At 39.8% G+C, this 26,702-nt stretch overlaps 3 protein-coding genes across 3 annotated transcripts; all 3 read left to right on the forward strand.

The window, feature by feature from the left end:
• The first annotated feature begins 25 nt into the window (after positions 1-25).
• Positions 26-11,119, forward strand: retm (real-time). Its single transcript, XM_065484440.1, is given in 16 exon segments — positions 26-180; positions 456-621; positions 4,687-4,968; positions 5,029-5,157; positions 5,207-5,349; positions 5,401-5,513; positions 5,568-5,602; positions 5,605-5,694; positions 5,748-5,937; positions 6,449-6,537; positions 6,592-6,729; positions 6,788-6,908; positions 6,964-7,082; positions 7,141-7,393; positions 8,795-9,035; positions 10,225-11,119. Coding segments are annotated over 15 exon segments (2,082 nt in total). The 5' UTR covers positions 26-180; positions 456-558; the 3' UTR covers positions 10,301-11,119.
• Positions 11,120-11,580: 461 nt separating this feature from the next.
• On the forward strand, positions 11,581-14,655 carry sturkopf. The gene is made up of 5 exons (XM_065485183.1): positions 11,581-11,725; positions 11,988-12,130; positions 12,188-12,313; positions 12,371-12,599; positions 13,160-14,655. The coding sequence occupies exons 2-5, from the start codon at positions 12,016-12,018 to the stop codon at positions 13,602-13,604; spliced, it is 915 nt and encodes a 304-aa protein (XP_065341255.1). The 5' UTR covers positions 11,581-11,725; positions 11,988-12,015; the 3' UTR covers positions 13,605-14,655.
• Positions 14,656-22,533: 7,878 nt separating this feature from the next.
• On the forward strand, positions 22,534-24,533 carry LOC135939963 (uncharacterized). The gene is made up of 2 exons (XM_065484589.1): positions 22,534-22,682; positions 23,573-24,533. The coding sequence occupies exons 1-2, from the start codon at positions 22,665-22,667 to the stop codon at positions 24,479-24,481; spliced, it is 927 nt and encodes a 308-aa protein (XP_065340661.1). The 5' UTR covers positions 22,534-22,664; the 3' UTR covers positions 24,482-24,533.
• The last annotated feature ends 2,169 nt before the right edge of the window (positions 24,534-26,702 follow it).

The raw sequence follows: 26,702 nt of genomic DNA on the forward strand, positions 1-26,702 counted from the left end.
TGTCATATGCTCACCCTGTGAATCGCCGCTGCCAGTCTCAGTTTGGCGGAGCTGACGCGGTGATTTGCGTTCGACCAAACTTAGTTTTTAGTGTTGTTTTTGCAACCTCCGGATTCCCTCTCTGTTCTTCGGCCCCTTGAAGCGACCACTTGACATTGTCGTCCCGAGCCAGCGTTCAAAGTAAGTTACATAATGAAATATACGGGCAAATTTTGATCTCGTTTTCGGTGAGTTTGTGTGTGTGGGCGGGGAATCAGTTCAATGTTGTTGTTCTTTTCCGGCTAATTGTTGCGTCCTTGAAATCCTGGAACATCCTGTCATGCGATTCTGACCTTCAAACCACTTGCCCTGACACCGTTTTGATTTTAAACAGTGGTGATTTTCATAATATTGATGATTTTTTTGGAAATTTAATTAGGAAAGTTATTAATAACGCATTGAATTTTAATTTTCAGGTACTTGCAAGAGGCGAAATGAGAAGAAAACCTCCTTTCTGCGCATAACAGTCAAGGAAATTACTTTTGCCTGTTAGATCGTCTTGATTTTAAATAATCAAAGATGGTCCAGAAGTACCACTCCCCCTTGCGGGTGTACAAATACCCCTTTGAACTGGTTATGGCGGTAAGTTACAACATAATATAAATTCCTTTTGATGTCTCATACCTTCAAATTGTTTATCTATGACTCCATTAAATCTTGACCAATATTCAAAGTACTGCAGGCAAAGAGAAAGTCGCTTTGAAGAAATCGCTGCGAGCCATGCGCAGATCGGTTAGATAACACAAATCGCGCGTTGATTACAGCTGCGAGCGAGCAATTTTATTAAAGGCCGCTCACATGTGTGGAATGATTTGTATCAACGCAGAACGACGTTTAAATGGGATTCTAAGTCGGTTAATCAAAAACGGAAGCAATAATGAGAACTAGAATTAAGATCTATTCGAATCGAAGCCGAATTGCCACCGACCAATCAGGATTGAGTAATAATTCTTGATCAAGACCGAGACAGCAGCGCCACAGCGACAGCCAGCGGAATTTAGCAACATGCTTTACAACTGGCTGCCTCCTCTGGCTGTCGCTGTGGCGCTAATGTCGCGATTTTCGGCCAATCAGAGGGGACCGCTCCCTTCTCTGATTGGTCATCGGAGTTCACGTGACACTTTTAAGAATTTTTTACAGTGTGGCCACTGGATTTAAACGGTGTTGACCAATTTTTTGCGTAAGAAATAAATTTATTCCATTTTCCCTGGTGAAAATCTAAATTTTGCGGTCAGATTGGTCAAAATTTCGTCTACTGTGCAGATTTGCTTCTTTCAAACTGCCATTTTCTTCCTCAATTTCTCCTAAAATTTATTTCTGACAGTTTTTCAAGTCGAGGTCATGTGCAAATAATTAGACAATTATTGAAAACAGGTGTAAAATGGTAAAAATTCGCATTTTTTTTAATTTTTATTTTTTGCAATCCTTATTGTTCACCTATAGTAATTTTGATTTGAAACCTAATTCAACCCTCAGGAATCGATTAGAAATGCCAAAAATAAAAATTTCCGGTTGTTGTAATTGTTAGTGTATCAACAATTAATTTATAAACCCACGATTCAAAGTCAGGAAACGTTTCTTTGGAGTCAAAATCTAAAGCAGCGATGATTGAGCTCGAGCGAAATGTCGGAGAAGAAAGCTGGGTCGAAGTTAGCCCCGACGAAGGCTCGTACTCCTGCTTCTCTTTGTCCGTGAGGTTCGCCGTTTGGACCTTTTTCCTGACCGCCAGTGCATTCATTACGTTCGGATTTTTGAAGTTTGTGTTGCTGCCCAACAAGCACTGGAGGATTCCGTGACCTTTTGACATTGAGTGAATAAACAATGGCTGATTGTTACAAGTTTCAGCTTCTTTTTACTCGGAAAGATATCATTGTTTGAATTGTTCAACTATTTGAATTTAAAAAATGGAATTATTGTGGAAATAGCAGTGTTGCGCATGAATACAAATCATTTCTAGATATGGGATCGATTTGAATATCAATATCTTACGAAATTTCCTCTCTTTGGATTACATATTCATAAATGCTTGCTAAACTGCGAATGTAAGAATTGACATAGAGGGCAAAAGAAATCCATTGTCACAGTGAGATTGCGCAAAACATTTAGCACTCACACACATAATATGTCTCCAAGTAGTAAAAGTCGCAAAAAATAAACAGCTCCCGTCGGCAAGTTTATCTTTGTTTCGAAACACACAAAGTAAAAACCTTGGCCTTTATCTGTTGCTATTCCATTAAAACGAGCGATACAATGAACTTGTTGACTTTGTGTCGCGTCGGCGGAGCAAACTTTTCCCCCGCGTAAAGCCGATTAAAAAAGTTTTATCCCAAAATAACTCACAGGCGGCGATCCAATTTGGAAATAGTTTATTCAGGTCGAAAAGTTGACGCCTAATTTGATTGCGATCGCCTTGCGCAGCCGGCCGGAAAAAGGAAGATACAATTTATACATATGAGAAAGCGCGGACTTGTGGAGTAGACTTAATATGAAATTTTAATCAGGTTTTGACCTTGGTTGACTAGAGACGTCGACCTAAAGCAGGCCAACGGCTGTTTTAAACAGTTTTTTGTGTGTACAGGACGCGATTTTAAATATTTATAATGTCATAGGAAATTGTATTTCGCTTTGAATCATCGCTCTGAGTAATCAGGGTTGGATTTGAATGCAGCTTACGTCTTTAAGATGACTATTCACTGCACTGCACTGCACTGCACGGCCTTGCAGCGCAGATAGAAGAAGGCCTCGCGCACGTGCACTCACTCACTCGTGTTTTCTTCCTCGCTTAAAGAAAGCTACAGCTGATCTTGAATGCTAAATGGCCAATTATCGCGATCAAGATCAAAGCACTAAGTTCAATACTATATTTATAAGTCTCACAATTCGGTATTTTTATTTGAATGGTTTATTGGCCGAAGAACAGGGTTGTAAAAAACTTTTTTTACCAGTTTCTTGCAGTTTGCACCTAATAATTTTCTTATTTTTTGCTCATGACCTCGATTTAGAAAATTGTGGGAGAGAAAATAGGAATTTAAAAGAAAAAATCTGCACAGTCGAGAAAATTTTGACCAATTTTAGATTTTCACGAGCCGTAAATTCATTTTTTTCCCTTAAAGAATTGAGAAAATCAGACGAAAACGGCCTTGCCCTCTTTGTTTTACAAAAAATAAAGAAATAGATCTTATGACAGTTGAAGAGAGAGATAAGCGGAGCCCAAAAGGTCGCCGAGCGACTTTTTGCTCTCATTAAAACCCTCTCGGAAGTCGCTATTTATTAATTTTATTGCGGTCAATGGACGAGGACCCGTTTTTTTTTGTTTACTTGAGACTTAATCGCGAATGAAATCACGGAAATAGGAGAAAGCAGTTTGAATTCTTTGCTAGAAGCTTCCTTGACGCTGATTGGCTCCGATTTGCGTGCTTAAATTCGCAACTTAACCAGCTTTTCGTGTGTTCCTGCGATTATATAACGATATAGCAACTATTTAATTACAAGTAGGCAAAAAACATGGTCGATAGCTGAATGTAAATTATTAATTAAGATTTAAAAAGACAGAAAGGAAAAGAAGTGTTTTTATTTGAAATTTGTTGGCTCTTTCTTATCGGAAAACCCTACAATATGTAGCTTTCTTCCTGGGTATGCGGTAAACTTTTATTAAAAACCTCTCAACCTATATTTCATAGACATTAATAAAAATTATTTTTTAAATTCTTTATGTTGTGAACTTGCGTAAGAACTGGTTTTAAGTCTGTTTATTTTTAAATCGTTATTTAGTAAAGCAGAATAAAACAAAACTTTCAGAATTTCCGTCATGTTTTCAACTCTGCGTTTTATTCTTTACAAACCGCATAATATCGGATCCCACGCGATGCGCGATCGTTTGTCGGCTCCATTCATGTATTGATTTTCTGGCCTTCTTGAATTTTCGAGCTGCTCTCTCTCTCTCTCTCTCTCTCTCTCTCTCTCTCTCTCTCTCTCCTCTCTCTCTCTCTCTCTCTCTCTCTCTCTCTCTCTCTCTCTCTCTCTCTCTCTCTCTCTCTCTCTCTCTCTCTCTCTCTCTCTCTCTGCCGCTTGCACCAAATCCAGCGCTATAGCTTTAATCGGAAGTTATATTGACTGTGATCGCGTCCGACTTGTCCGCATTTGAAATTGGTGCCGCAGCCGTAACGATTTTTACACATTTAAATTAAGATTTACGAATGTTCTCGAAGCGGAAAATGAAAATTATTTAATTTAAATACGCTTGATTTTTATTAGGACAGAAATCACGAGATTTTAAGACTAATTTGGTCGGTTATGACCTACTAATAATAATTATCCACAACAAAATTAGTCCTTTTTTTGGTCTCTGGTGGCAGGCAGTGCGAGTGCGACACACTAGTCTTCCGCAGTAATAAATTAATGAGATTATCATCAGAGTAAAACGCAGAAAGCACGCGAACTCTGACCTCCCATGCGACGCACAACTTTATTTATTGTTTATACCTCGATGGCAAACTTTTTCCATCAATGAATAATTTCCATATTCGTCAGCAAATAATTATATCCGAGAGTGCAGCAAGGTTATCGCAATAATTGCCCTGATGACATTGCCTTTGGCGTAGCAAACCTATATAATAATTATAAAATATTATTTCTTTCTTTTCACAGGCGTACGAGCGTCGCTTCCCGTCGTGTCCCCTCATCCCCATTTTCGTTTCTTGCGAAATCGTGAGGGAAGAGACGAGCCCTGACGGTTCCGAGACGGTGATCGAACGCCGCTGCAAACTCAACGTCGACGTGCCGTACCTGCTGAAGAAAATAATCGGCGTTGACTTTGTCTACTTCATTCAGAGAAACACGCTCAACAGGCGGAAGAGACGACTTCTGATCGAGGCTTGGAACGAGACGTTCTCCAATCGTGTCGAAATTTTTGAAACCTGTGAATATTTTGTAAGAGTTTGTTTATTTTTTGTTGGTTATCGAAAAATTGGAATTTTTTTGTTTGTCAAGGTTCATCCGGAGAGTAATGATTGGACTTGCTTCGAGCAAGTGGCAAACTTTGAGATCAAGTCATTTTTGGGGTTCGAAAACGCCATTGAGAAAGTAGCCATCAAGCAGTATTCTGCAAACATTGCCAAGGTTTGTGTGTATCTTAATTCTGACTATATTTAAAACCAATGAAATCCAGGGAAAAGAAATCATCGAGCATTTCATCAAGGAGTTGGCAAAAGAAGGCGTAACAGAAATTCCCGTTTGGCAAGAAGATGTTTGTTCAACCAAAAGCGAAGCTGGAAGCGACGAGACGAACGAAAAATCTCGAAACGAAGAAATGTAATTAAATTTTAAATTAAGTTTAAGCCATTTTTTACCATTTAATTTCAGGCAAACACCCAACGCGGAAGAGGTACAGGTGATGCTGGCAGAGGAGTTGACCCTAGGTGCCTCGGCGTCTGATCTTATTCGCCGGCACAGCGTGTCGCAAAGCCTCGGAAGTGGTGGGTCCTCTGCAAACTGTCGATCGATCATTCGTTGACTAATCAAAATTTCAGGCGACCACAAATCGTTTCAGTTAGACCACGACTACACATTCAGATGTACCTGGGCAAGCTGACGATGATGCAGGAGTCCAAACTGGTCCAGCTCCGGGAGTGCATGGCCGAGCTGCAGAAGGGCAAGGTGCTTTTCGGATTAATTAAATTTAAATAAGTGCTAATCCAAAGGTGTCCTAGGCCCTACCGGACAGCACTCTTCTCCGCTTCCTGCGCTCCAGGGAATTCAATCTGGAGAAGGCCAGGGAAAGTTTGTGCCAGAGCTTGCAGTGGAGGAAAAAGTACCAGGTTGACAAGATTCTCAGTGAATATACCTGCCCTGAGGTGGTCACCACCTATTTTCCTGGTGGCTGGCACCACACTGATTCAGGTTAGCTCATGGATGTTGCCTTCAACCGGCTTTTCGGTATTAAAAATACCAGTATTTTTTATTTACGTGAATCTGAATTGTTCGTCGTCGAAACAGCCAAAGAGGGAAGACTGCACGGCAGGCCAGAGTGCACTGCTCAGCACCGTCTATTGAGGGCGTGGTGCACCGCCAAATTTTATTCCCTCGGTTACGCCCCCCCTCGTTAGCTAGCTGTTTCGACGCCGATCATTTCAGTTTTACACAATAAAAAAATCGGCAAAATAGTAATCATACTTTGAGTACCTGGCGGAAGAGGCGAGCGTTGCCAAGGGAATACATTATGGCAGCGTGCCACGCCCCCATATGAGTGGCCAATGTTGTACTCCTTCGGTTACGCCCCCTTCTTTGGCTATTTTGATGCTGAATATTTCGGTTTCGCGCATGTAAAAACCTAGTATTTTTTTAATTCCACTATCCTGGTGCCAAAAGTCGAAGGAAACGCCCCTAAATGTTTGATTTAATTGGTTTGCAGAGGGAAGACCTCTTTACGTCCTTCGATTGGGCCAAATGGACGTGAAAGGGCTGGTTAAAACCATTGGAGAAGATGGTCTTCTCACTCTGGTGAGTGATTTGGACTGCAACTGTAAATTTTTAATGCCCTCTATGTAAATTCAGACCCTTCATGTGTGCGAAGAAGGCCTCCAGCTGTTGGACGAGGCGACGAGGAGAGAGGGTCGCCCGATTTCCAACTGGTCTTTGCTGATCGATCTCGAAGGGCTGAACATGAGGCATCTTTGGAGGCCTGGAATCAAGGTTTGCCGACTTTTTTACCTTTCAAACTGAAACCTAATCAATCTAATCAATAATCCAGGCTCTTCTGAGAGTGATTGAGATTGTCGAGGCGAACTATCCAGAAACCATGGGCAGAGTTTTTACCGTCCGAGCCCCGAGGGTGTTCCCTATCCTGTGGACTTTAGTCAGTCCCTTTATTGGTGAGATTTGGAGATCCTCAAAGGGATAAACTTGCTGATAAATCGATATCCACAGATGTAAACACCAGAAGCAAGTTCTTGTTCTACGGCGGCAACGATTACCAAGCAGAAGGCGGCCTGATGGCTCACATCCCCCAGGAGATACTTCCAGACTTTTTGGGAGGAACATGCTCTGTAAATTGCATTATGTCACAAAACCATTCCATGATTATCGAATTTTTCTCTCTTCTAGAGTCGCATAGTGGAGGGTGAATTGGTTCCTAAGTCGCTCTATCTGACCGACGACGCCGAGTGGGAGCGTCCGCTGAAGGAAGACAGCATCTACCACTGTGTTTCCTTGACAAAGGGACAGGTCCACGAGGTTATTTTGTTGAGCGAGGACGCAGGCAGCGTCATAACCTGGGACTTTGATGTTATGAAGCATGATATCAGTTTTCGTGTCATCTTCACTCAGTCTCGCATTGAGGAGGAGTCTATCACGTCAGGTAAGACGAAGAATTTTTTGTCTTGTAAATGGATCAACAACGGACTAGTAAAAATTACAATTTTTCCAATTTTCTGCTAAATGTCCAGCGCTTGACCGAATTTTGGACGCAGATTACGATTTCTCTCTATCAAACAGCGTATAAAACCTTTTTTTCCTATGCCTTTATAATTTTATTGCTGCAAAAGCTCCAGCAATAAAATTCAAACACCCAGAAAAACGTTTCCTCTCGTTATTTTTGTAAGCAGAAGGAAAACCACCAGACGTGGAAGCCACAATCCACAATTGATTTGAGGCTGAAAATGAAGCATTTGTTTAAAAAAATGAAGCTTTAAGTTCAATTTAATTTCCTGAATTATTTATTTTCACTTCCAAGTCCAGTGCCAGATGTTATAGAACATCCTGCCGCTGAATTTTTGCATAAACGAGATTTTTTTTCTTTAAATACAACGGAACAAACGTGTAGAAAAATTCTCGTTGCAGGTTTTCGTTGTTTTAATTACATCTGCATTTGAAACTGGGAAAAAACTATTTTCCCACCTATCGAGAAACGTCTAAAGCTCTCTATCTCGGCTTTCGCTTGTCCGATATTATAAATCAAAGCTTCTTAAAATGTGATACTGCAAAATCCTTGCATAAACACATCCCTGCAGTGTTTCATTTGCTAACACCCAGGTTTTTTCTCCTCTGATTTTTACCACTCAATTTTTACTAGTTTCTCGCGCGAGAAATTAATTTATTCCATATTTCACCTGTGAAAATCTAAAATTTGCTTTCGGATTGGTCAAAGTTTCCTCTACTGTGCAGATTTTTTCTTTTAAATCGTCATTAATTGCCTCAGATTTCTCCAAAAAATTCTCTCTGACACTTTATCAAGTCAAAGTCAAGAGCAAATAATTAGAAAGTTATTTAAAACACGTGCGAAAACTGCCTGCAGGAAATTTTAAAAATAAATGATTATATACCACTGCACTGCTTTATTTTTTTTTAAATCTGGTTTTTTGCACCCCTGCTTCCCTTAGGATTCAGTTCAGGTGTCAGCATTCGTGCTAGTGCAGTGCGCGCCCTTCCCGGTCCTCGGACAGGAATAAAAGAGCAAATAAAAAAGGACCTGAGTAGAACTGAAATAATTTTATAGAAAAGTGTCTGCAAATTTAGCATTCCTTTCAAATGGCGAGGACTGTCTCCTTATTTGAAATCTTATTTTATTCCCCAACAAAGAGTTTTCTTGATTAAGCTATCAGACAGATCTCGGCGAGAGGAATCAAAATCTACCGAGAAAATGTGCTCAAGCGCGGTCATTTCGGAGAAAATTTGAATTTTCACAGTAGCAAGCTCCCATTTTTATTCATGGAGAGACTGTATAGCTAATTTATATATTTTTTCTGCCTTTTGTTCTCAGGAACCTCGATTCTGGAGCGTCTATCGACTGGTGGCGAAGAGTACGAGTTTGTCGAGAGCCAACTGGTTTGTCACGACGGCGAGAGCGTGCAGGGTAGCCACGTAACGGCGCACGCTGGCTGCTACATCCTGCAGTGGAAGTTCCACGTGGCGCCTCACAAGAACAGTAGCCAGGGCGCGTCTGAATCGCAGAAGGCCCACATCATGTATTACACAGAACATCTCAGCTCGGAGCACTACAGGTCAGTCAGTGCCTTCTTTTCATAGATTAATAGATCAAAATAGAGCTCTCGGCCAGCCAGCAGGTGAAAATAAAATAAATAAATAAAAACGTGCCCGGGGAAAAAATGTCTTGCGGCCCTTCGGGCCGTTGAGCACTTCATGTTTTAAATATTGTCGGCCTCGCCAGCCGCCAGCAACCGATGAAAATGGCCAGTCGCCGCCGGGCAAAGAATTCGGCTAAGCCGCTACCTTTAAAGACCGTCTTAGTCGAGGTTTCTGAGCTCACAAATAGATTCTTGAGGCTTGATTTTTTCTAAGAGGCTGTAAAAATGCCAATTCAACGATTTTCCTGCGCTTTTCAGAACTTGCCACGCCCCCTTCATTTAAGTTCCTTGGAAACACGCCTTCATTTCAAAATTCCCGCGATTTTTCAGTTAAATTGTAAAATTTTACGGATTTCCCAACGCATGCTAAGCGTCCAATTTAAATTTTCCGGATAACCACGCCCCCATTTGGAAATTTTCCGTGAATTCTGAGTTGAGTTTGTTTATTTTCTCGCTCTTTGTGACACGTTTCAAGCCTGCTTTTTGTAATTTTCATAAAAACCACGCCCTCCATTCCAAAATTCCATCGATTTTCTCACAATTTTACGATTATACCGATCTTTGCATTCTTTGCAACACGTGCCACGCCTCCTAATTAAAAGTTCCTAGGAACCACACCCACATTTACCGAATTTTTTAGTTGAATACCGTCTTTGACGTAGTTTTTGAGCACACCAATCGATTCCTGAGGGTCGAATTAGGTAAAAAAGATGTTTTTCAAGACCAAAAAGTGCAGCGCGACGTGCGAACTTTTTTTCCCGCCAAAACAATGTGAATGCGAGAAGTGCGCATGCGTGAGAGCTGGTTTGAGCCCTTGCAGAGAGACTGTCTCTATGAATGACTTGTTTGTCAGATCCAGCCAGCTCTGACGCATGCGCAGTGCTCGCATTCATATTGTTTTGGCGGGAAAGAAAGTTCGCACGTCGCGCTGCACTTTTTGGTCTTGAAAAACATCTTTTTTACCTAATTCGACCCTCAGGAATCGATTGGCGTGCTCTAAAACTTGGACGAATATTGTTTTTAATCTCGCAGCTGACTGAGACCTCTAATAGAAAAGAGAATACAATTAGAAATTGAAACTGAATATTTTATTTATGTGTTTCAGGGGGTCTTTGTCAAGCCTGCAGTCGAGCAACAGCCAGCAGACGGCTCCCAGCACGTCGTCCACCGCTTCAAGATAAAAGAAATTTACTCTGCACCGTTAGTTTTAGACAAGCTTTTCTGATTTTTCAGTTTTATGTTGATGGGTTAGAGAAAATAATGTAGAAAATCTGTTCGTTCAGAAAGTGTAATTTCCCGAAGTCCGCGCATTTTATTAGCCGATGAATGCAGAGTACAAAATGAAGGTTTTACTCCCTCACATCTACTTCCAATAAGAGAAAATTTAACCATTCCATGAAAAACCGATCCATTTGCCTCAAGAAACATAATAATTATATAATTAATAGTTAGGTGTGTACATTGTGTGGTCAATGTTCGTAATACTCCAAAACTATAGATCTTTTGATCGAATCCAGGCCAGAATCTAAGCATTTTCAAACATTTATTTTCAATTTCATTAATTTTCTATGAACACTGCTTCCACAGTTGATTTTAACAAATCTGGCTCAAGTTATTGCGGTCTTAACTGGATACTCCAATTAATGAAATAAGGCAAAAAAACAACAAAAAATCTGCTGCTGTGCGGCCATAAAAGTGAAATCAGAATGTATTTTAAAATTATTGCATGAATACCATCGTAATTATATTTTACTCTTTATGTTGTATTAATCAATTTAATGTGACTATGTGATTTTAGTTTTTAAATGAATCAGCATAGAGCACGGTGAGCTTGGTTTTATTGCAGTATGTTTAAGTTTAATGATGTATTGTAGAACGTCGTACGTCGTGTTTAAAATTGTTCACACTATACGCAGAACACACATCATGTACCATAAACTTATGCGTTATTGTAAAAAGTCGAAAATAAAATTTGTAGTGACATGAAAATGTAAAAAGCCCGAGTTTCGTATTATTGATCAAGTTGTAATTTATTTTTGACAGTTCCAATCAATTCCTGAGGGTTAAATTACTCGAAAATAAATGTGTTTTTGGTCGGAATCCATCAAAATAAAAAGGCTCTGGCAACCAGAAAACCACGCCCTTTTCTGATAGGTCGTCGGCGTTCTTTAGGCACTTTTGGTTTTGGCGTCTTTTCTGCCGAATTCCGCGAATTTCAGTGTTGACCTCTAATGATCCAACGATGTTTTCTAATCTGTCATCAGCTGTTTTATTTCAAAGTGCAATAACTGATAAGGATTTAAATTACTTTTGAACCGTCTAGACGAAAAAATCTCTGAATGAACTTTGCAACGCGCCAGAAGCAGTCGCAAGATAATAAGCACTCTGATTGGTTGATCATTTTGCTATCAAAGCTTTCCCATTGGTTACCATGGCAAACAAGAAACAGCTGATCAGCTTCTTGCAGTGATCTCGTACTCATGCGGTTTTTAAATCTTTAAATGGTGTTAGAGAAGAGAAAATCGGTGTTTTCTTTTTACTTCAAGTCGTTCAGGAATTAGTGAGAAATTTCCAATGAGCAGACGACTCTGTGATAAATGAAAAAGGTCAGTATTACATTGAAATTACTAAAAGAACTGGTGAATTCTCAGAATTTTCCATTCGCATGCACTTTTGGACGTTTGAACATTGGACACTGAACTTTAATTACCTATCCATACGTGTCAATTGATTTATAATTACATAATAATTCACGATTTATAATTTTGCTTGAAGGAAAACAAGGTTTTAAGACGATTTATGTGTTTTTAAAAAATTTATTGGGAACATTGATTGTTGTTGCTTAATTTCAATCTAATTCTGTTCTAGCCTTAACTAATTGCGAAAAGTACATAAAATGGTGCAGAGTGGATATGTGGAGGTGCGGACAGTTCCCACGAGGCTTGTGTCCTCAGGAGGATGGCTGCAAGACGCTTTTGTGACCGGAAAGGATTTGATTTTTATCATCACCGGTATATAATCAGTTTTATTAGAAAAATTCAGCATTTAATTACTTATCATTTATTCAGGGAACCCTGGTCTTACGTCATACTACGAAGAATTTATTGATCTTCTGCACGAGGAAACCAAAATTCCAGTGTGGGCTGTTAGCCACGCCGGACACGAGTTCGAAGACAAAATCCCGTGTCCGAAGGGTGAGTTTTAAATTTAGTTCTCGAGCAAATTTAATTCTCTATTGTGTCCACCTGCAGAGAATCCTGATTTGTACAATTTGGAAGGTCAAGTCGAACACAAGGTGGAGTTTATCAAGAGATACGTGCCTAATGATGTGAAAATCCATTTGATCGGCCACTCCGTCGGCTCTTACATCATCCTGAAGATGCTCAAGAACAAACTGATCGAACACCATGTTTACATGAACTACATGCTTTTCCCGGCCATTGAAAGAATTGGAGCTTCGCCCAACGGCAAGTTTTTCAGGTATAAAAGAAAAGTCTTGACAAATTGGTTAATATTTCGAGTTGTAATTAAGCTAGAAACTCCGATTTGGTCACAAAAGACGCCTAATTAGATGGGCATGAAAAAAAATTATTTGAAATTTTCCGAAATGATTTTTAGCAATTTTTAACATCACGTCAGGGTCAATGGCTGCCAAAATTATTTTAAGGATAGTTTAGGGACTGTAATTCAGTGGTTTTAGCTTTTTATTTAAGCTTAACAGCAGTGAAACCCTATGAAAAGACATCAAAGTCGATGAAATTGGACATTTTCGAAATTTTGTATCTCAAGGTCCAGTCAGTTACATACCCTGAAGGTTGATTTCAACCTTCCTAGGTCCAACCTAGGCCCTACAGTTGTTGCTGAGCAAATTAAATGCGAAAAAATATTTTTGACGAACGAGTTAGCTAATCAGAGCGAAGTTCGCCCTCGGAGAGGAGGATAGAAGGGGGCGTGGCAAACTATGGGCCAAATTTCCGCGACACGAACGTGTTATTTTTTATTTTAGTTTCTGACTGATTATTTATTTTGTTCATTTTCAGCTTTGTGAACAACAATTTTCTGTGGCTCGTGGTGATTCTGGCCGGATTCGTGTCTTGCCTGCCGAACGCCGTGGGCAGCGCGCTGGTCAAAGGTTACTTCTGGATCGAAGGCACTTACCAGAAAAACGTGCCGGCCACCATGCAGCTGCTGCGGCCCACCATCCTCAAGAACATTTTCTCGCTGGCAGCTGACGAAATGGATCGCATTTTGGAGCTGGACGTGGACACGATCGAGAAACACAAGGACAAGCTGCGATTCTACTACGGACAGGTGGACGGCTGGTGTCCCCTCGCCTACTACCGCAACTTGAAGGACAAAGTGCCGGACGCCCGAGCGACAGCCTGCACCAACGGATACAGACACGCATTTGTACTCAACTACAGCAAACCGATGGCCACCATCGTTGGCCAGTGGATCAACGAAACGGCCGCACAGTCCAAGTAGATTGTTGATTAATTTGTGATTTTTTTAGTCTCTTTTAAAGAGGAATGATAGTTAATTTTTCTCTGATGCTTCTCGAATAAATCAAATTAATTTCGGGTATTTGGATTTTTCCTAAAAAATTTAAAGGTTCTCGAACGGCCAGTTGAAATTTTTAAGACTAAGTTTGTACGAAAAATAGTAAACTTGAGAAAAAATTTTCTCCATAGGAATTTAATCAGCTTTCTGAATTTAGGCAATTTTTTATGCTTCTATCAACTTGTGAATTTTAATGAGGCCAAACGCACAACCCTTTTGAAAATCTACAATTTTTTAAAAATTAAAAAATCACTTTCAAGACTCAAAAGTGCTTTTTGTATCTTGTCAAAATTAAATTTTCATAAGTTTTCTTATCGGCCCGGAAGCATTTAATTTCCTTTGCTGAAAAAAGAGGGCGTAACCGATAAAATTTCAAAAATTAGTTTTAAAATTAAAAAATCACTATCATTCCACTCTAATGAGTTTGTTAGGGCGCTGCAGGTTTTGATTTATTTAAATTGTTCGTGTTAAAGGGGAATTTTTAAATTGTTATGGGATATTCTATTACTGGGGATTGTGTTCAATTGGATTTGTGTACTTGTTAAGTCGTGCGTTGATATAGTTTTAATGAGACAAGACGATTTTTAGTCTTAAATGAGATCAAAGTCTAAGAAAATCCTCAAAGAGATTATGATATGACATCAGCTTCTTGCTCAAGTGCTCTTTGAATGTAATTAATCGATTCATGCCACAAAATCTTTATATAAAAAAATTAATCAATCCGTAAATTAGGAAAATTGTCGACACAAAATACATAAGCCGTGTAATCATTCCCTCTATAGCTTAAGTTTTTAATTAAACTTTGACTTATGTAGCTAGTAATTAGCAGTTAAACCATCAAATTCTCAACAATTATTATATAATCCTAGAATTGAACAATATATTGTCAAAAAAATAATATTATCTCCATGATGAGTTTCTGTTCATGTTGTTTGAAAGGAATAAATAAAAGCAATTTTCATAAAGTTATCAGGCAGCCAGAAGTTTTATCTGTAATTAGTGAGCAGAGATCAACGCGCCTAACTTTTGTGCCTGCTGTTTAATCATATTTCGGGTTGTAAATGTGGCGGCCGACCCTTGGCATTTGGCACATTACTATGCGGCGAGCTGGCCTGGCCTGGCCTGGAAAAGCGATGCTAATTGAAATTCGCCAGCGACGATCCGACTCGCTCTCTGCTGTTCTAATCTCCTTCGTGTGTGTGGGCGGCAGGACAGGACAGCGTACGCTCGTGTTAAACGGAGAACTGCCCCCGCGAGTGGCATACTCGCGAAATGTGAATGCGATACACATTGTCACGCGTTGATTTTTCATTTCAACTGATTTGATACACCAGTTGTATAAGCCCTTAGTGTCCGAAGCTTCCAACAGATGGCGCCACCGCGTACTTTCGTAATAAATTTAATTTTAAGGCAATTCCGCTGCGATTTCAGACTCAATCATGCTAATTGTGCATTCTTCACTTAAAATTCTTTCTTTTGACGTGCTGAAAACCATAATCGATTAAGCCAATCGCCGAAGAATCGTGAAAAACTATTTTTTGAAATGTAAAATCTTTTCAGACGTTTCTACAGCGAATTGCTGGACTGATTTTGGTTTATAGCCCGTAAAAATAAATAAAATTAAGTGAAGAATGCACAATTAGCAGGATTGAGTCTGAAATAGCAGCGGAAGTGAATTAAAATTAAATTTATTTCGAAATTATACGGTGGCGCCATCTGTTGGCGGCTTCGAACACTAAGCGCTTTCGAAACTGGTGTATTGGGTCTGTTCTAAATCACTGAAATGAACATTAATACTCATTTCCTTTTTTCGTGTAGTTTTTGGTGAAAAATAATGCGTATTTTCGGAAAATTTCGGGGTGAAAAGTGGGAGAATCAGCCTCTCGGAGCTTCCAAATTTGAGATTATCTCGCGTTCCAATGCCAAACGATTCCTATTCAGATGGCCACAAACTCTCATATGTTTTAAAACTTCCAAATTTGATTGTATTTTATTTTTAACGTCCCAAACTAATTTATCAGGTTGATGGAATAAAATTAAAACTGTTTAACATGCCTAGAAAATTTTAGGAAGGTGTAAATATTTTAATTTTTTGAATTACAGAGGCTCCAAGGTTAAAAAACAGATGTTTTTATTGAAAATCAAAATTACACGGTTGTTTGATTTCTATGCTGGAGATCACACCTCTGCAGCTAGAAAAGACCATCAGAAAAGGGAATAAATTAGCTCTGGTGTCAGGGTGGACTTCGATCGATCGATTTAATTAAATTCCCATTAATTTCGCTCTGTATTGGCTCCAACTGTTGGATCTGCCTGGACACCGGTGTTGGAACGGCCAAGTTTTCCAGACTAGAGCGAAAGACCACCGCTAAAACTTATTCACTTTCCCTCGAAACAATGAATGAAAATGCTAAGGTCTTCTTTAAAAACTTTTCATTCAAGTAAAATTACAAGAAAATGAAGTCTTGAATTCTTTCCAAAAATAGCTTCAATGGCTTCATTTGCTTTGATGAAAGAAATTGCTCCGTGAAATTCAAGTTTCCAAAAATACATTAATTTAAAAATGTAGAAATCTCTCTTTGTTTAATTAATAGCTTCCTATTAATAACTAGCTTTTCTTTAAGCCTTAAAGGATGCTAAAATTATTCTTGAAAACAACCGGTTATAAATGTGTATAAATAATTAATTTAAATGCGATGCAGGAAGCGCGCGCGAAGCGTGGGACATTAATTCTTAATTACTGCCGTCTTTGTTGTATAAATTCATAATTATATATAATTTCGGCTGCAATAACCACACCTACGCACAAACAAATTATTTAGGCCTTTTTGAAAATGACTTTCCTGCTCATTTTTAATTAAAATTGAGAATTTTGATCCTATATTTGGTCATACAGGCGTAAAATAATTAACTTTCCGAAGCCATTTCTAAATATTTCCGTCCTGGCGTTATTCAATTTTTTAAAGAAAAGATCCGATAAAAAAAAACACAGCATTGAATTTCCTTGTTGCCAAAAGCGTCAATTTTATCCCTACTCGACACAAAATAAAAAAGAACAGGATATATTACAAAATTTCTCCAGATTACGATTTATTTCAGGATAAGGAAAACAGAAATTGGATTTTTTTTTCGATCAAATAATGTTAAGCCGAATTGGGAGAATAAATTGACGCTTTTCGTGGTAAAGAGGATTTTATTTTATAATATCCCTCGAGTTGTTTTTCTGAAAAATATTCAAGCCTATAAAAAACGCCAAGCATAATATTGCAGCCCACGCGACGGCAAAAACGTGGCGCACGTGTGTGTGTGTGTTTGCAGAAAAAGTATAGCGAGAAAATTTGCAATTGTCAAAGCGAGAAAGCATCTCTGTCTCGTGCTGGATTAAGTTGGTAATTTTATTGCAATGCGTGCGCGCGCGTGATTTGATCAAGGGCAAGTGAAGCGGTTCAAAGGCCATGCACAATTATGTACGCAGCACAAACGGCGCATATATTCAGTCTAATGGAATTCTCTGCTCAATCAGGAGCGCTGGAATAGTCTGCGAGCTATTGAATCGAGTCAACGATGAGACACGCACGAATACACGCACTTGCTCAGAAGGTCAAATAGCAGTCAAAGTTAATATAATAAAACTCTTCGCTTCATTGCATTTTAGTTTTTGTATCTTGAATTCCGAGTAATTTGTTTTCATCAGTGCGTGGGAAAACCTTTATATTTATATTGCTTATCAATGCCGACATCGTTTACGTCTGGCTAACTGAGAACCAAGATTGAAATCACAGCATCAATATATTAAAATATAACTCTCTTTCCCTCGGTGTAATTTCGGCTGTTCGCCCGTCAAAAGCTGACTCTTATTCAATGGCAGAAATTTAGATTTAATCAGATTTTTGCAGATGTCTAGACTTAATATATCTGCTTTGATCTGAATATTCGGGAATTCGTTCTGGATTCGATTTTTACTTCAGTAAACACGTGTTCTTTACTTAAAGAATGTCTTTGACGAAGTTTCTGAGCACACCAATCGATTCCTGAGGGTCGAATTAGTTAGAGTAGATGTTTTTTCCGTTCAAAAAGTGCAGCGCGACGTGCGAACTTTTTTCCCGCCAAAACAATATGAATGCGAGAAGTGCGCATGCGTTAGAGTTGGCAGGATGTGACAAAGAAGTCATTCGTACGGGTTGTCTCTCTGCAAGTGCTCAAACCAGCTCTCACGCATGCGCTGTTCTCGCATTCATATTGTTTTGGCGGGAAAAAAAGTTCGCTAGTCGCGATGCACTTTTTTAACGGAAAAAATGTCCACTGTACCTAATTCGACCCTCAGGAATCGATTGGTACGCTCAGAAACAACGCCAAAGTTGGTCTTTTAAACATAATTTATAATAATCCATTGCGTCTGCTAATATGTCTCAAATGTCAACCGACTCAACGTTTTTCCGTACAGAAGAATACCCCGGGCGAAAATTGCTGATTTAGCAAAGTGGGATGGAGAGCAGAGTCACGTCGCCCATGCACCCTGCGCCATTCCATTCAAGCGTCCCTTCTGCTCGTTTCTGAATGAATCCGATTCGATTCGCCGAGCAGTTACACAAAAGCGCCGAATGGACTCGTTAGTTCAACTCACGCGCGCCCTACAAGCGCTTCGTGATTAGAGAGCGCAAATTGCAATGAACCGGCGCTGCTCCGGCTCGAGATAAATCAGACGCGGCTTCCAAAAGTTTCCTAAATTACTCTCGCGATCATTAAAATATTTTGCACACGCCAGGAATATTTTTCATGGGAATTTGCTGCTGTCAGATGTCACAATATCTGCCAAACAATCAATAATATTATCATCCTGATCGATCCAATTAAAAATAGAGACGAACAACTCCAATACTGACAACGTGGCGACACTTTTTAAAATTCAAATTGAGCTCAGACATGTTACTTTTGATATTTATTATATTAAAACGTTTCTAAAGCTTTATAAATAGCAAACCCTGGCACACGCACTAATTGAATATTGCGCTACATTATTAATTAAGTGCACAAAGTAAAATGAGAAGATCAAATTAACAAAAGACTGTTGGATTGCGTAGGAATTAAGCCAAAGTGGGTAGCTGGTAATTCTCGGAGAGGGTAATTAGTTCATTCGATTAAAGGCGTTTTTCCTAGCAAAAAGGTATTTCTAGCATAGAGCTTTACACGTTTTAAAAAATCGAGACAGCGCGCTCTGTGGAAAAAAGAATTTAGTGAAATTGTTAAAACGGTTTGCACTTATAGGCGGCCGTTTCTGCTTTCGCATTCAGCTCGCAATCGTAAATATTCAGGCGGCGGGGTGACACATCGTCGGCAGGCAGAAAACTGCTCGAGAGGAAAATTCCTTCCGCCGTGTGCTCCATTCCGCGTGAGAGGATCCGCTTTTCCGCGTCTTTCGCCTGCCAAGAAGTAAACTTGCAATTTCACGCCTGCTTGGTGTAAGCGCCCACCTTCTCTCGTCTCGTTTCGTCTCGTCGCTACCTTTCGTAATCGCAGACCGGATGGCGTTAATCTGCCTCTTTCCCCTTCGCCAGTGTTGTGAAGAGCAGCCTCCGTACTTCCTAATTGTTTTCGCTCCTTCGCAAAAGAGTTTTCTTTGTTTCTTAAGAAAGACTGCGCTCTTTTTAGCTCGCAAAATGCTAAATTTGCTTTTGTTTGAATTTCAGGGCAGGGATATTGACCAAAAGTCTCATTACAAGCGGCAAAACCTGCAAAAAACAGTCCGAGCCCGATTTCAGGTCGCGCGACCTGATGAAGGTTCGTTGAGGGTCGTAAATCGTCACCGAGTATCGCCAAAAGTGCACGAAATTACTGAAAAAATCATAAAAAACCTGCTTGGGAGCGGATCTCAGGTCGGGGTACCCTGAAAAAGGTCGTTAGGGTACCCCAGGTCAAAGCCCTTTCCAATACCTTTCCAATGAGGGGTCGTGGTCAAAGATCGGACGAACGGTCGAATTTAAACAAAAATAAAACCATTTTCGCACGTGAACATTGACGCGTCGCAAAGCCGAAAACATCGGAAAAAAATTAATTTTAATTGTTCTATGGGAGCAATAAATCTGAAAATCGGTTTCTAGACCGGCGTTGAACCTACGCGTGCGATGAACTTGATAAAATCCTTCAAATGTCCACCGTTGGGGAAAAAACAGGAATTTTCTAATTCCCTTGTTATCCTTAAGGAGAAATTTCGAGAATCACGTTTTTCAAACTTCAAAATCTATCTAGTCCTAGAAAATTGATCGGATCAGGTCGTATTTGGTCTCAAAATGTTCCCAGATAAATTTCACGTCGATTTAAACGTAGTGTGTAGATTATGTTTCCCATAAATTCATGTCATAGGGGAATAATATTTAAAAATTTTTAATAATTCCAAAATTTCCCCAAAAAAATTGAAAAATGGTTCTTTTATGCAAAAACTATTATTAATTCAATGAATAATTTTCAAATAAGACAAATTCCTCTTGTTAAAATTGATTCTGGGTATTAATTTAAAAATAGGCCAATTTAAAAATGAATTTTTCGAATTTTTCAAGGAATTTATCTAATTTCTTGCGCATTTGAATAGTTTTAAAAAAATTACTCATCTTTCCCCATTTAGAACTGTTGAAAGGGGCAATTTATTTGTATAAATCCGGCTGAAACACGTATCGACTCGTCAAACTAAATTGAGGAAAATTCAGCGACAAGATTGGAAGCTGGTTGAATTTTCCATCGAAGACCATCTTGATCCGGATTAATCATTAGTCTTCACGGAAGAGCAAGTTTTTGGCTTTTTCGGCAGATAAGACTGCTGTGTTAGTGCTACTTTGGCGTTTGTCAGTGTGGAAAATGCGCCTTATTAATCCTTGTGACCACCTTGAAGCGCGCAGACAGAAGAGCGAACGCAACTTTTCTCTTGTCCGGATTTCTCAAAAAGCAGCTTTGATCTGCCTGTCACGTAGCTCGGATGGAAAAGGAGCAAAAAGTATCTCTGCGCGATCTTATACTCCCACGAGCTTTTTCAGCAAGTCAATACACGTTGCGAAATCTGCTCCATCTGCGTTTTACTGATATTAAAACGTGAGCTTTTCGCGGAGTCGGACGAAAAACCCGCTCTTTCGCGAAATTCGAGTGACGTACACAGCTGCACAGAACAGAAGTCCAGACAGTCAATATTCACAGATCAAAACTTGCGGATTAATAAAAACTACCCTTTATAGAGAATCGAAAGGTTAAAAAAGGAAACAGAAATTTTGCATCGCATTTTTACCACCATTTGGAAGTCGAAAAAAGGGTGATTGGGGCTGGTGGGGGGTGCGATCAACCCTTTGGCTATCTAAGGGAGGTTTACACGAGTTGAATGGTAAGCAATTTTTGTAATTCTGAGGGCTCGAACCCGAGATTCAGCGATAACAATGTTGGCAAAAAATTGAAATATTTCATTTTTTGTCAATATTCTGAACAACTAATCTCGGGTTCAAATTGTCAGAATTGTAAAAATTACCCACCATTCGACTCGTCTCTACCTCCCCTATATAGCCAAATGGTTTTGGGGGTGATCAAACCTCATCCCCTTCCACCCCATGCATTGCAATAACGATAAAAATCGTTTCCAGCAAACTGATTAACTAAAATCAATATAAAAAAATCCCCAAATTCCATTGGCTGTCTAGGGGTGGTTAAAACGAGTCGAATGGTGTAAGGTTTTTGCAATTCAGACTATTAGAACCCGAGATTTGGCAATTACAATATTGGCATAAAAATGAAAATTTAAATTTTTGCTAACATTACCAAGGCTTAATCTCAAGTTCTAAGAGTCAGAATTTTAAAAACCAAACACCGTTCGACTCGTCTCAATTTCCTTTAGACAGCCAAAGGGTTTTAGGGTGATCAACCCTCAACCCCCTTCCACCCAATGCATTGTAATAACTAAAAAAATCATTTTTTGCAAACTTATTCCCTGATGACAACTCTCTAAAATTAATAAAAATCCTCCCCAAAACTACCCCCTTTTGCCCTGTAAAGAGATTCAATGATTAAAATACATTTTTAAGTAACAGAACCAGAAATTTCATCGCATTTTTACAAATCTTGACTACACGCAGAGAAAAACTAGATTTTTCCCAATTTAATCCCAGATTTCTCGAGATACAGTGAGTGTGTGTTAAGCATTTCTTGAGATATCGATTGCTCAGGCAGCAGCAGCAGCAGCAGCAGCAGATGGGGACAGACGGCGTGGAGGTGCAAACGCGACTAATTACCATGCATCAGCCTTAAAATCGATTCGCCCACACGCGCAGCCGACGAATGGTGAATATAAAGTTCATTCATGACCAAAAATTGCATCACACCATACGAAAAAAAACTCTTTTCCAAGCCAATAAAACTTGAGCCGCAAAAAGTTTCGCACGGCACACTAAAAATAGAAAGGCGAAAAATATCGGTGCCTTTTTTTTTGTCAAAGAGCTCTAGCGTTTCAACTTTGCCTTTTCACCCAGCCGGCAGTCACGATTACGCCCGGCTGACACAATGAACCGGCATTGTCGGCAGGCTGGCTCTGAATTAAAAAGCACCTCACATGTGTGCAAATCACCTGCGAGCACAATCACAATTGTTCGGCTGACTGCGCCGGCTGCCGCGAGCCAGCCAGCGAGCGAGCGAACGCGATCAATTCGCTCGCAACCGCTGTTTACGAGTCGAGTGTGTGTGTGCCTTGCTTGTTTTCATTTCATACACAGTTCATTATTTTACTGCAGCTTGGTATACGTAAATTATTTTGAAATTAATTTCTAGCTGTTAATTTTTTCTTTGAATTTTTAGTGCTGCAGATTTCAGAGAAAACCGAATAAAACTATGGCCGCGCGATTGGTGATTGAAATTCGGCGTAAAAGCGTTCTGCTGATGTGAGCGGAAGTTGAGGCATGCAGTCGCCTGGTTTCGTTTGCCTGCGTAGCCTCGTAGTTTGCGCTGCAAGGTCTACACATCATGCATCCTGGAAAAAAGGTGTGTTACAGGCCCAATTTTTTGAAAATTTTAAATTCAGGATCTTTTCAATCTTTAATTCCTTTAAAAATGTTTTACTTTAACCAACCGCCTAGATATTTAATTTTTATTTGTAAAAAATTTTAATAAATCAACCCACTTTAAGAAGACGACAATACTAAAAGGGTTTTGAAGAGATTATTTATTTATTTTCAAGGATCGGGAAAATGAATATTTTGAGTTTTTTGCGATTTTTGCACCTTTAAATCTCGGGTTCTAATTGTCAGAAATGCAAAAACTACCCACTATTCGACTCCTCTCAACCTCTTCTAAGCAGCTAATGGGTTTAAGGGGTGAATAAACCCACCCCCTTTCATCCCCATTGATGCAATTTTGATAAAAAACGACCATCGTTCCAGGCACCGCTCACTGTCGCATCTTTTAAGTTGTATGTCAACTTAGGGGTGGATGAAAAACTTCCCTAAACCCTTTATTTACTCAGAAAAAGTTGAGATGAGTCCAATGGTGGGTAGTTCTTGCAATTCTGATGATTAGAACCCGAGATTTAGAGGTGCAAAGAACCGAAAAAACACGAAAAAATACAAATTTTTCATATTTGGTGAGTTTTGCAACTTCAAATCTCGGGTTCTAACCATCAGAATTGAAAGAACTACTCACCGTTGGAGGTGCAAAAAACCCAAAAATCTCGTTTTTTTTTTGTAAAATGCGAATGATTAATTTTTAGCATTGTAAAATTGATGAACCCTGATAGAGCATAGAATCTATTTAAAATTGCGTGCACTTTTCCCGTTAAAAAAGTAAAAATATATAATTTTGAATTAAAAAGAAAAAAACAGGAACAGAAAACCCTTTCTTGAATATATCTCTATCACATATATCATGAATTTCAGGTGCTGGTGCTTGTTGTCTTGAGCGGCCTGTGCTTTGCCGTCGCCTTCGGCGCTGCTGCGGGTAAAAAAAACAAAGCCGCAGCCCCTAAAACCAATGTCGAGCAAGAAAAGCCGAAAAACAGGACTGTAAATGCATTACGAAATTCTTCCTCGGAGCCGAAAAAAGCAGCTGTTGGCATAGCACAAAAATCAGGTGGCGTGAAGGCGAGCGACGGTAGGAAAGGGGTGCAGCAACGCGTTTCCACCCCAAGGAAAAGAACCACGCCGAGGAGGAGGAGGAGACGAACGACGACGCCGGTTTACGACGCGAATTACGACGACACCTATCCGCAAATTCCGCTCAGGAACAGGAACAGAAACAAGAAGCTGCCCCCCGGAATGATGGTCGTGTTCGCTCCGATGCCGCCCAGAAAACCGATCAAAAGGCCAATTTTCTTGAACAAACTGTCGACACGAACAACGCCCGAGTGGAATCCCAGTCCGGAGCAGCCTTTCTGGCCCGGCTCCGAGCAGTGGAATCAGACGGTCAGTCCGTACAACTACACGATCGACTACTATCAATTCTGGACCACTTACTACCCCAACTACAACTGGAGCACCTTCTACCAGCACGACTACAACAATTACACCACGGAGAACTATTACTATAGCACGGCGAATTATTATTACAATTATAGTCAGTACAATCAGGAATATTCTCCTGGCTTCTCGCCTTCCTATGAGAACGTTCAAAATTATACTTCTTGGCCGCAATTTTACTACCAAACCAATTTCACCACCGTTTTCCCGAATTACAACTGGAGCGCCGTCTACGGAAACTATTCCACTTATCAGTCCAATGACTGGTCCACCTTTTCCTTTGGAAATTACAGCAATTACGGTAATTACACTACTATGTCTTACTTTTGATGGCATGGCTGAGTTGACACAATAAATTGGATCATTCGGAACGGATTTGGAAACAAAATTTTCTGTGTTCGTTTCATTTACGTAAAAAAATTAAGTTGAAAATAAAATTTACCTAATAATATTGAAATGATTGTGACAGAATTGAATTTTTGCTTTAGCAAGGTTCTTTTTTCATCCAGAAATTTAAATAATTTTCAACTGTCGATCTTACATGAAATAAAAAAATAATAAAACGGTAATAAAAATTTAAATATTTGGTATTGCATTAATTAGAGGGTGAAAGCAGGTGTTTAAAAATAATATTGAATAATTTCCGTCCTCAATTTTCCATCTTTAGAAATACATAGTCATTGAAAGCTTTATTTTCAACAATTTTTGTGCTATTTTTAACTTTTCACCGACACAGAAAAAGCTGATTTTTTATATTGGCTATCCATATTTTAAAAAACTGTTGGTTTCTCTACCCAAAATTAGACACAAAGCTCGCATTTCTGACACAAACCGGTTTTGTATAAATCCCTTTTTTTGGTCCCGTTTTATGTTTAAAAATCCCGTGTTTTTGGAATAATTGCAGAAAAACCCACAGTATAAAAATTGTTTTGCGTATTTCCATTTATTTAAACAGGTCATAGCAGTGCAATTCACGTAACTGAACACCGCTGTTAGATAAGAAATTAGAGCAAACCCTTGCGTTGCTGGTTGCTGAATTCCCTGTTCGCACAACGGAGTGTCAATCTGTGCCGATGAGATAAAGCTTTTAAAGTAGAGCGGCATTGTTAGGATTAATAAAAGTTTCGTGACGAGGCGAGGCGAGGGTGCCTTGGGTGGCGCGGCGGCGGCGGCCGGGCCGGGACAGGCAGGGGATGCGCTCTCTCGGCTCTCTCGGCTCGGCTGACGTAGGTGCGGTGGGTGAAGTTTGTCGCCGCGCCATTCAGCCAGCCATTCATTCATTCATGCATCCATCTGTGCGACTACTGACTGCGATAATGTGACGCGCTGTGTGCTGCCCGCCTCGCGCTTGTTGCATCATTGATCCACAAGTTTGCCCCGGTTTCGACTGCAGAGCAGAGCAGAAAGCCTCCCCCGCGGCGCCTCAGGAATTTCCGCACAACGCTCCCGGCCGCCGCGACTTCCATATATACGGCTTCAATCTCTGTTCTCTGCTTCTATAGGGTGGATGCGAAATTATGGATAAAGGCCCTGATAGGGCTGCAAACGAGCACAATTAAATTTGGAACCTCTTCTTTCCTAAGGTTTCGTTTCGAGGAAGTGCTCTCATGCACGCGCGCAAAACGTATAAATATAAATGTCTTGAGGCAAATGTGCTGAGGATTTTCACTCTTTTGCAAGGTAGAAAATTGATTAAATCCTTATAAAATTGTCAAATAAGGAAAAATGTCTCTTTTCTCAGATTGATACGATGAAATGCAGTCTAAAATTAAGTTTTTCGTTCAAGAAAATAAATGAAATGCTACACCAAGAGCGCTCAAGTTTTTTTAATAATAAAATTCCACCCCCGGGGGTAGGGGTGGGTCTCAGCCCCCAACTATGACATCTAAAAGTCAAAATTAAATTTTTGCTAGATAGCACCGAGGGCCAGGTTGCGATCTGTGTTAGTTCCCGCCAGTCAGAAGTCAATATAGCGTCGAAATTTATAGTTGTTTGAATATTCGCCCATTTTGAAGCTGCGCAGTAAACTTGTGCGCATCTTAAGCATGCGCAGTATGTTCAGATCGCTTCTTTGATCTCACAGGAAGGCTGAAACTCATCACTGCGCATGCGTGACCAAAATCAAAACCTTCTGCGCAGTCGTACTTCCCACCGGGGTCCAACTTGCGATCTGTGTTAGATTTCCCGCCGGTCAGAATTCAACATAGCGTCGAAATAATTGAGGCCAATCAGGAGACAGTCCAGCGGCCAATCAGAAGCGTCGAAAAAGAGGCGTGCCGACCTAATAATTTCATTCCCGCGTGTTTTGTTACATTTCCATTAGCCTGATGTGCCATCTAACGGTCGATTCACCAATTACCAGATTAATCAGCTGTTTTTAAAGACAAAACAACAAAAATATTCATAATGCTGAAGCTATTTTCCCGCCGTAATCTACCAGACGCCATATTTGCGCGTCGCGTGAATATCCGGCTTCCGGCGATGTATAAATTTTCCTACTCAAACAAAACTTCATGTCTTCATTTTAATAAAAAAAGTCTGCCTTTTTATG

The sequence above is a fragment of the Cloeon dipterum genome, chromosome 3 (genome assembly GCF_949628265.1).
Source record: "Cloeon dipterum chromosome 3, ieCloDipt1.1, whole genome shotgun sequence".
Classification (NCBI taxonomy): Eukaryota; Metazoa; Arthropoda; class Insecta; order Ephemeroptera; family Baetidae; genus Cloeon; species Cloeon dipterum.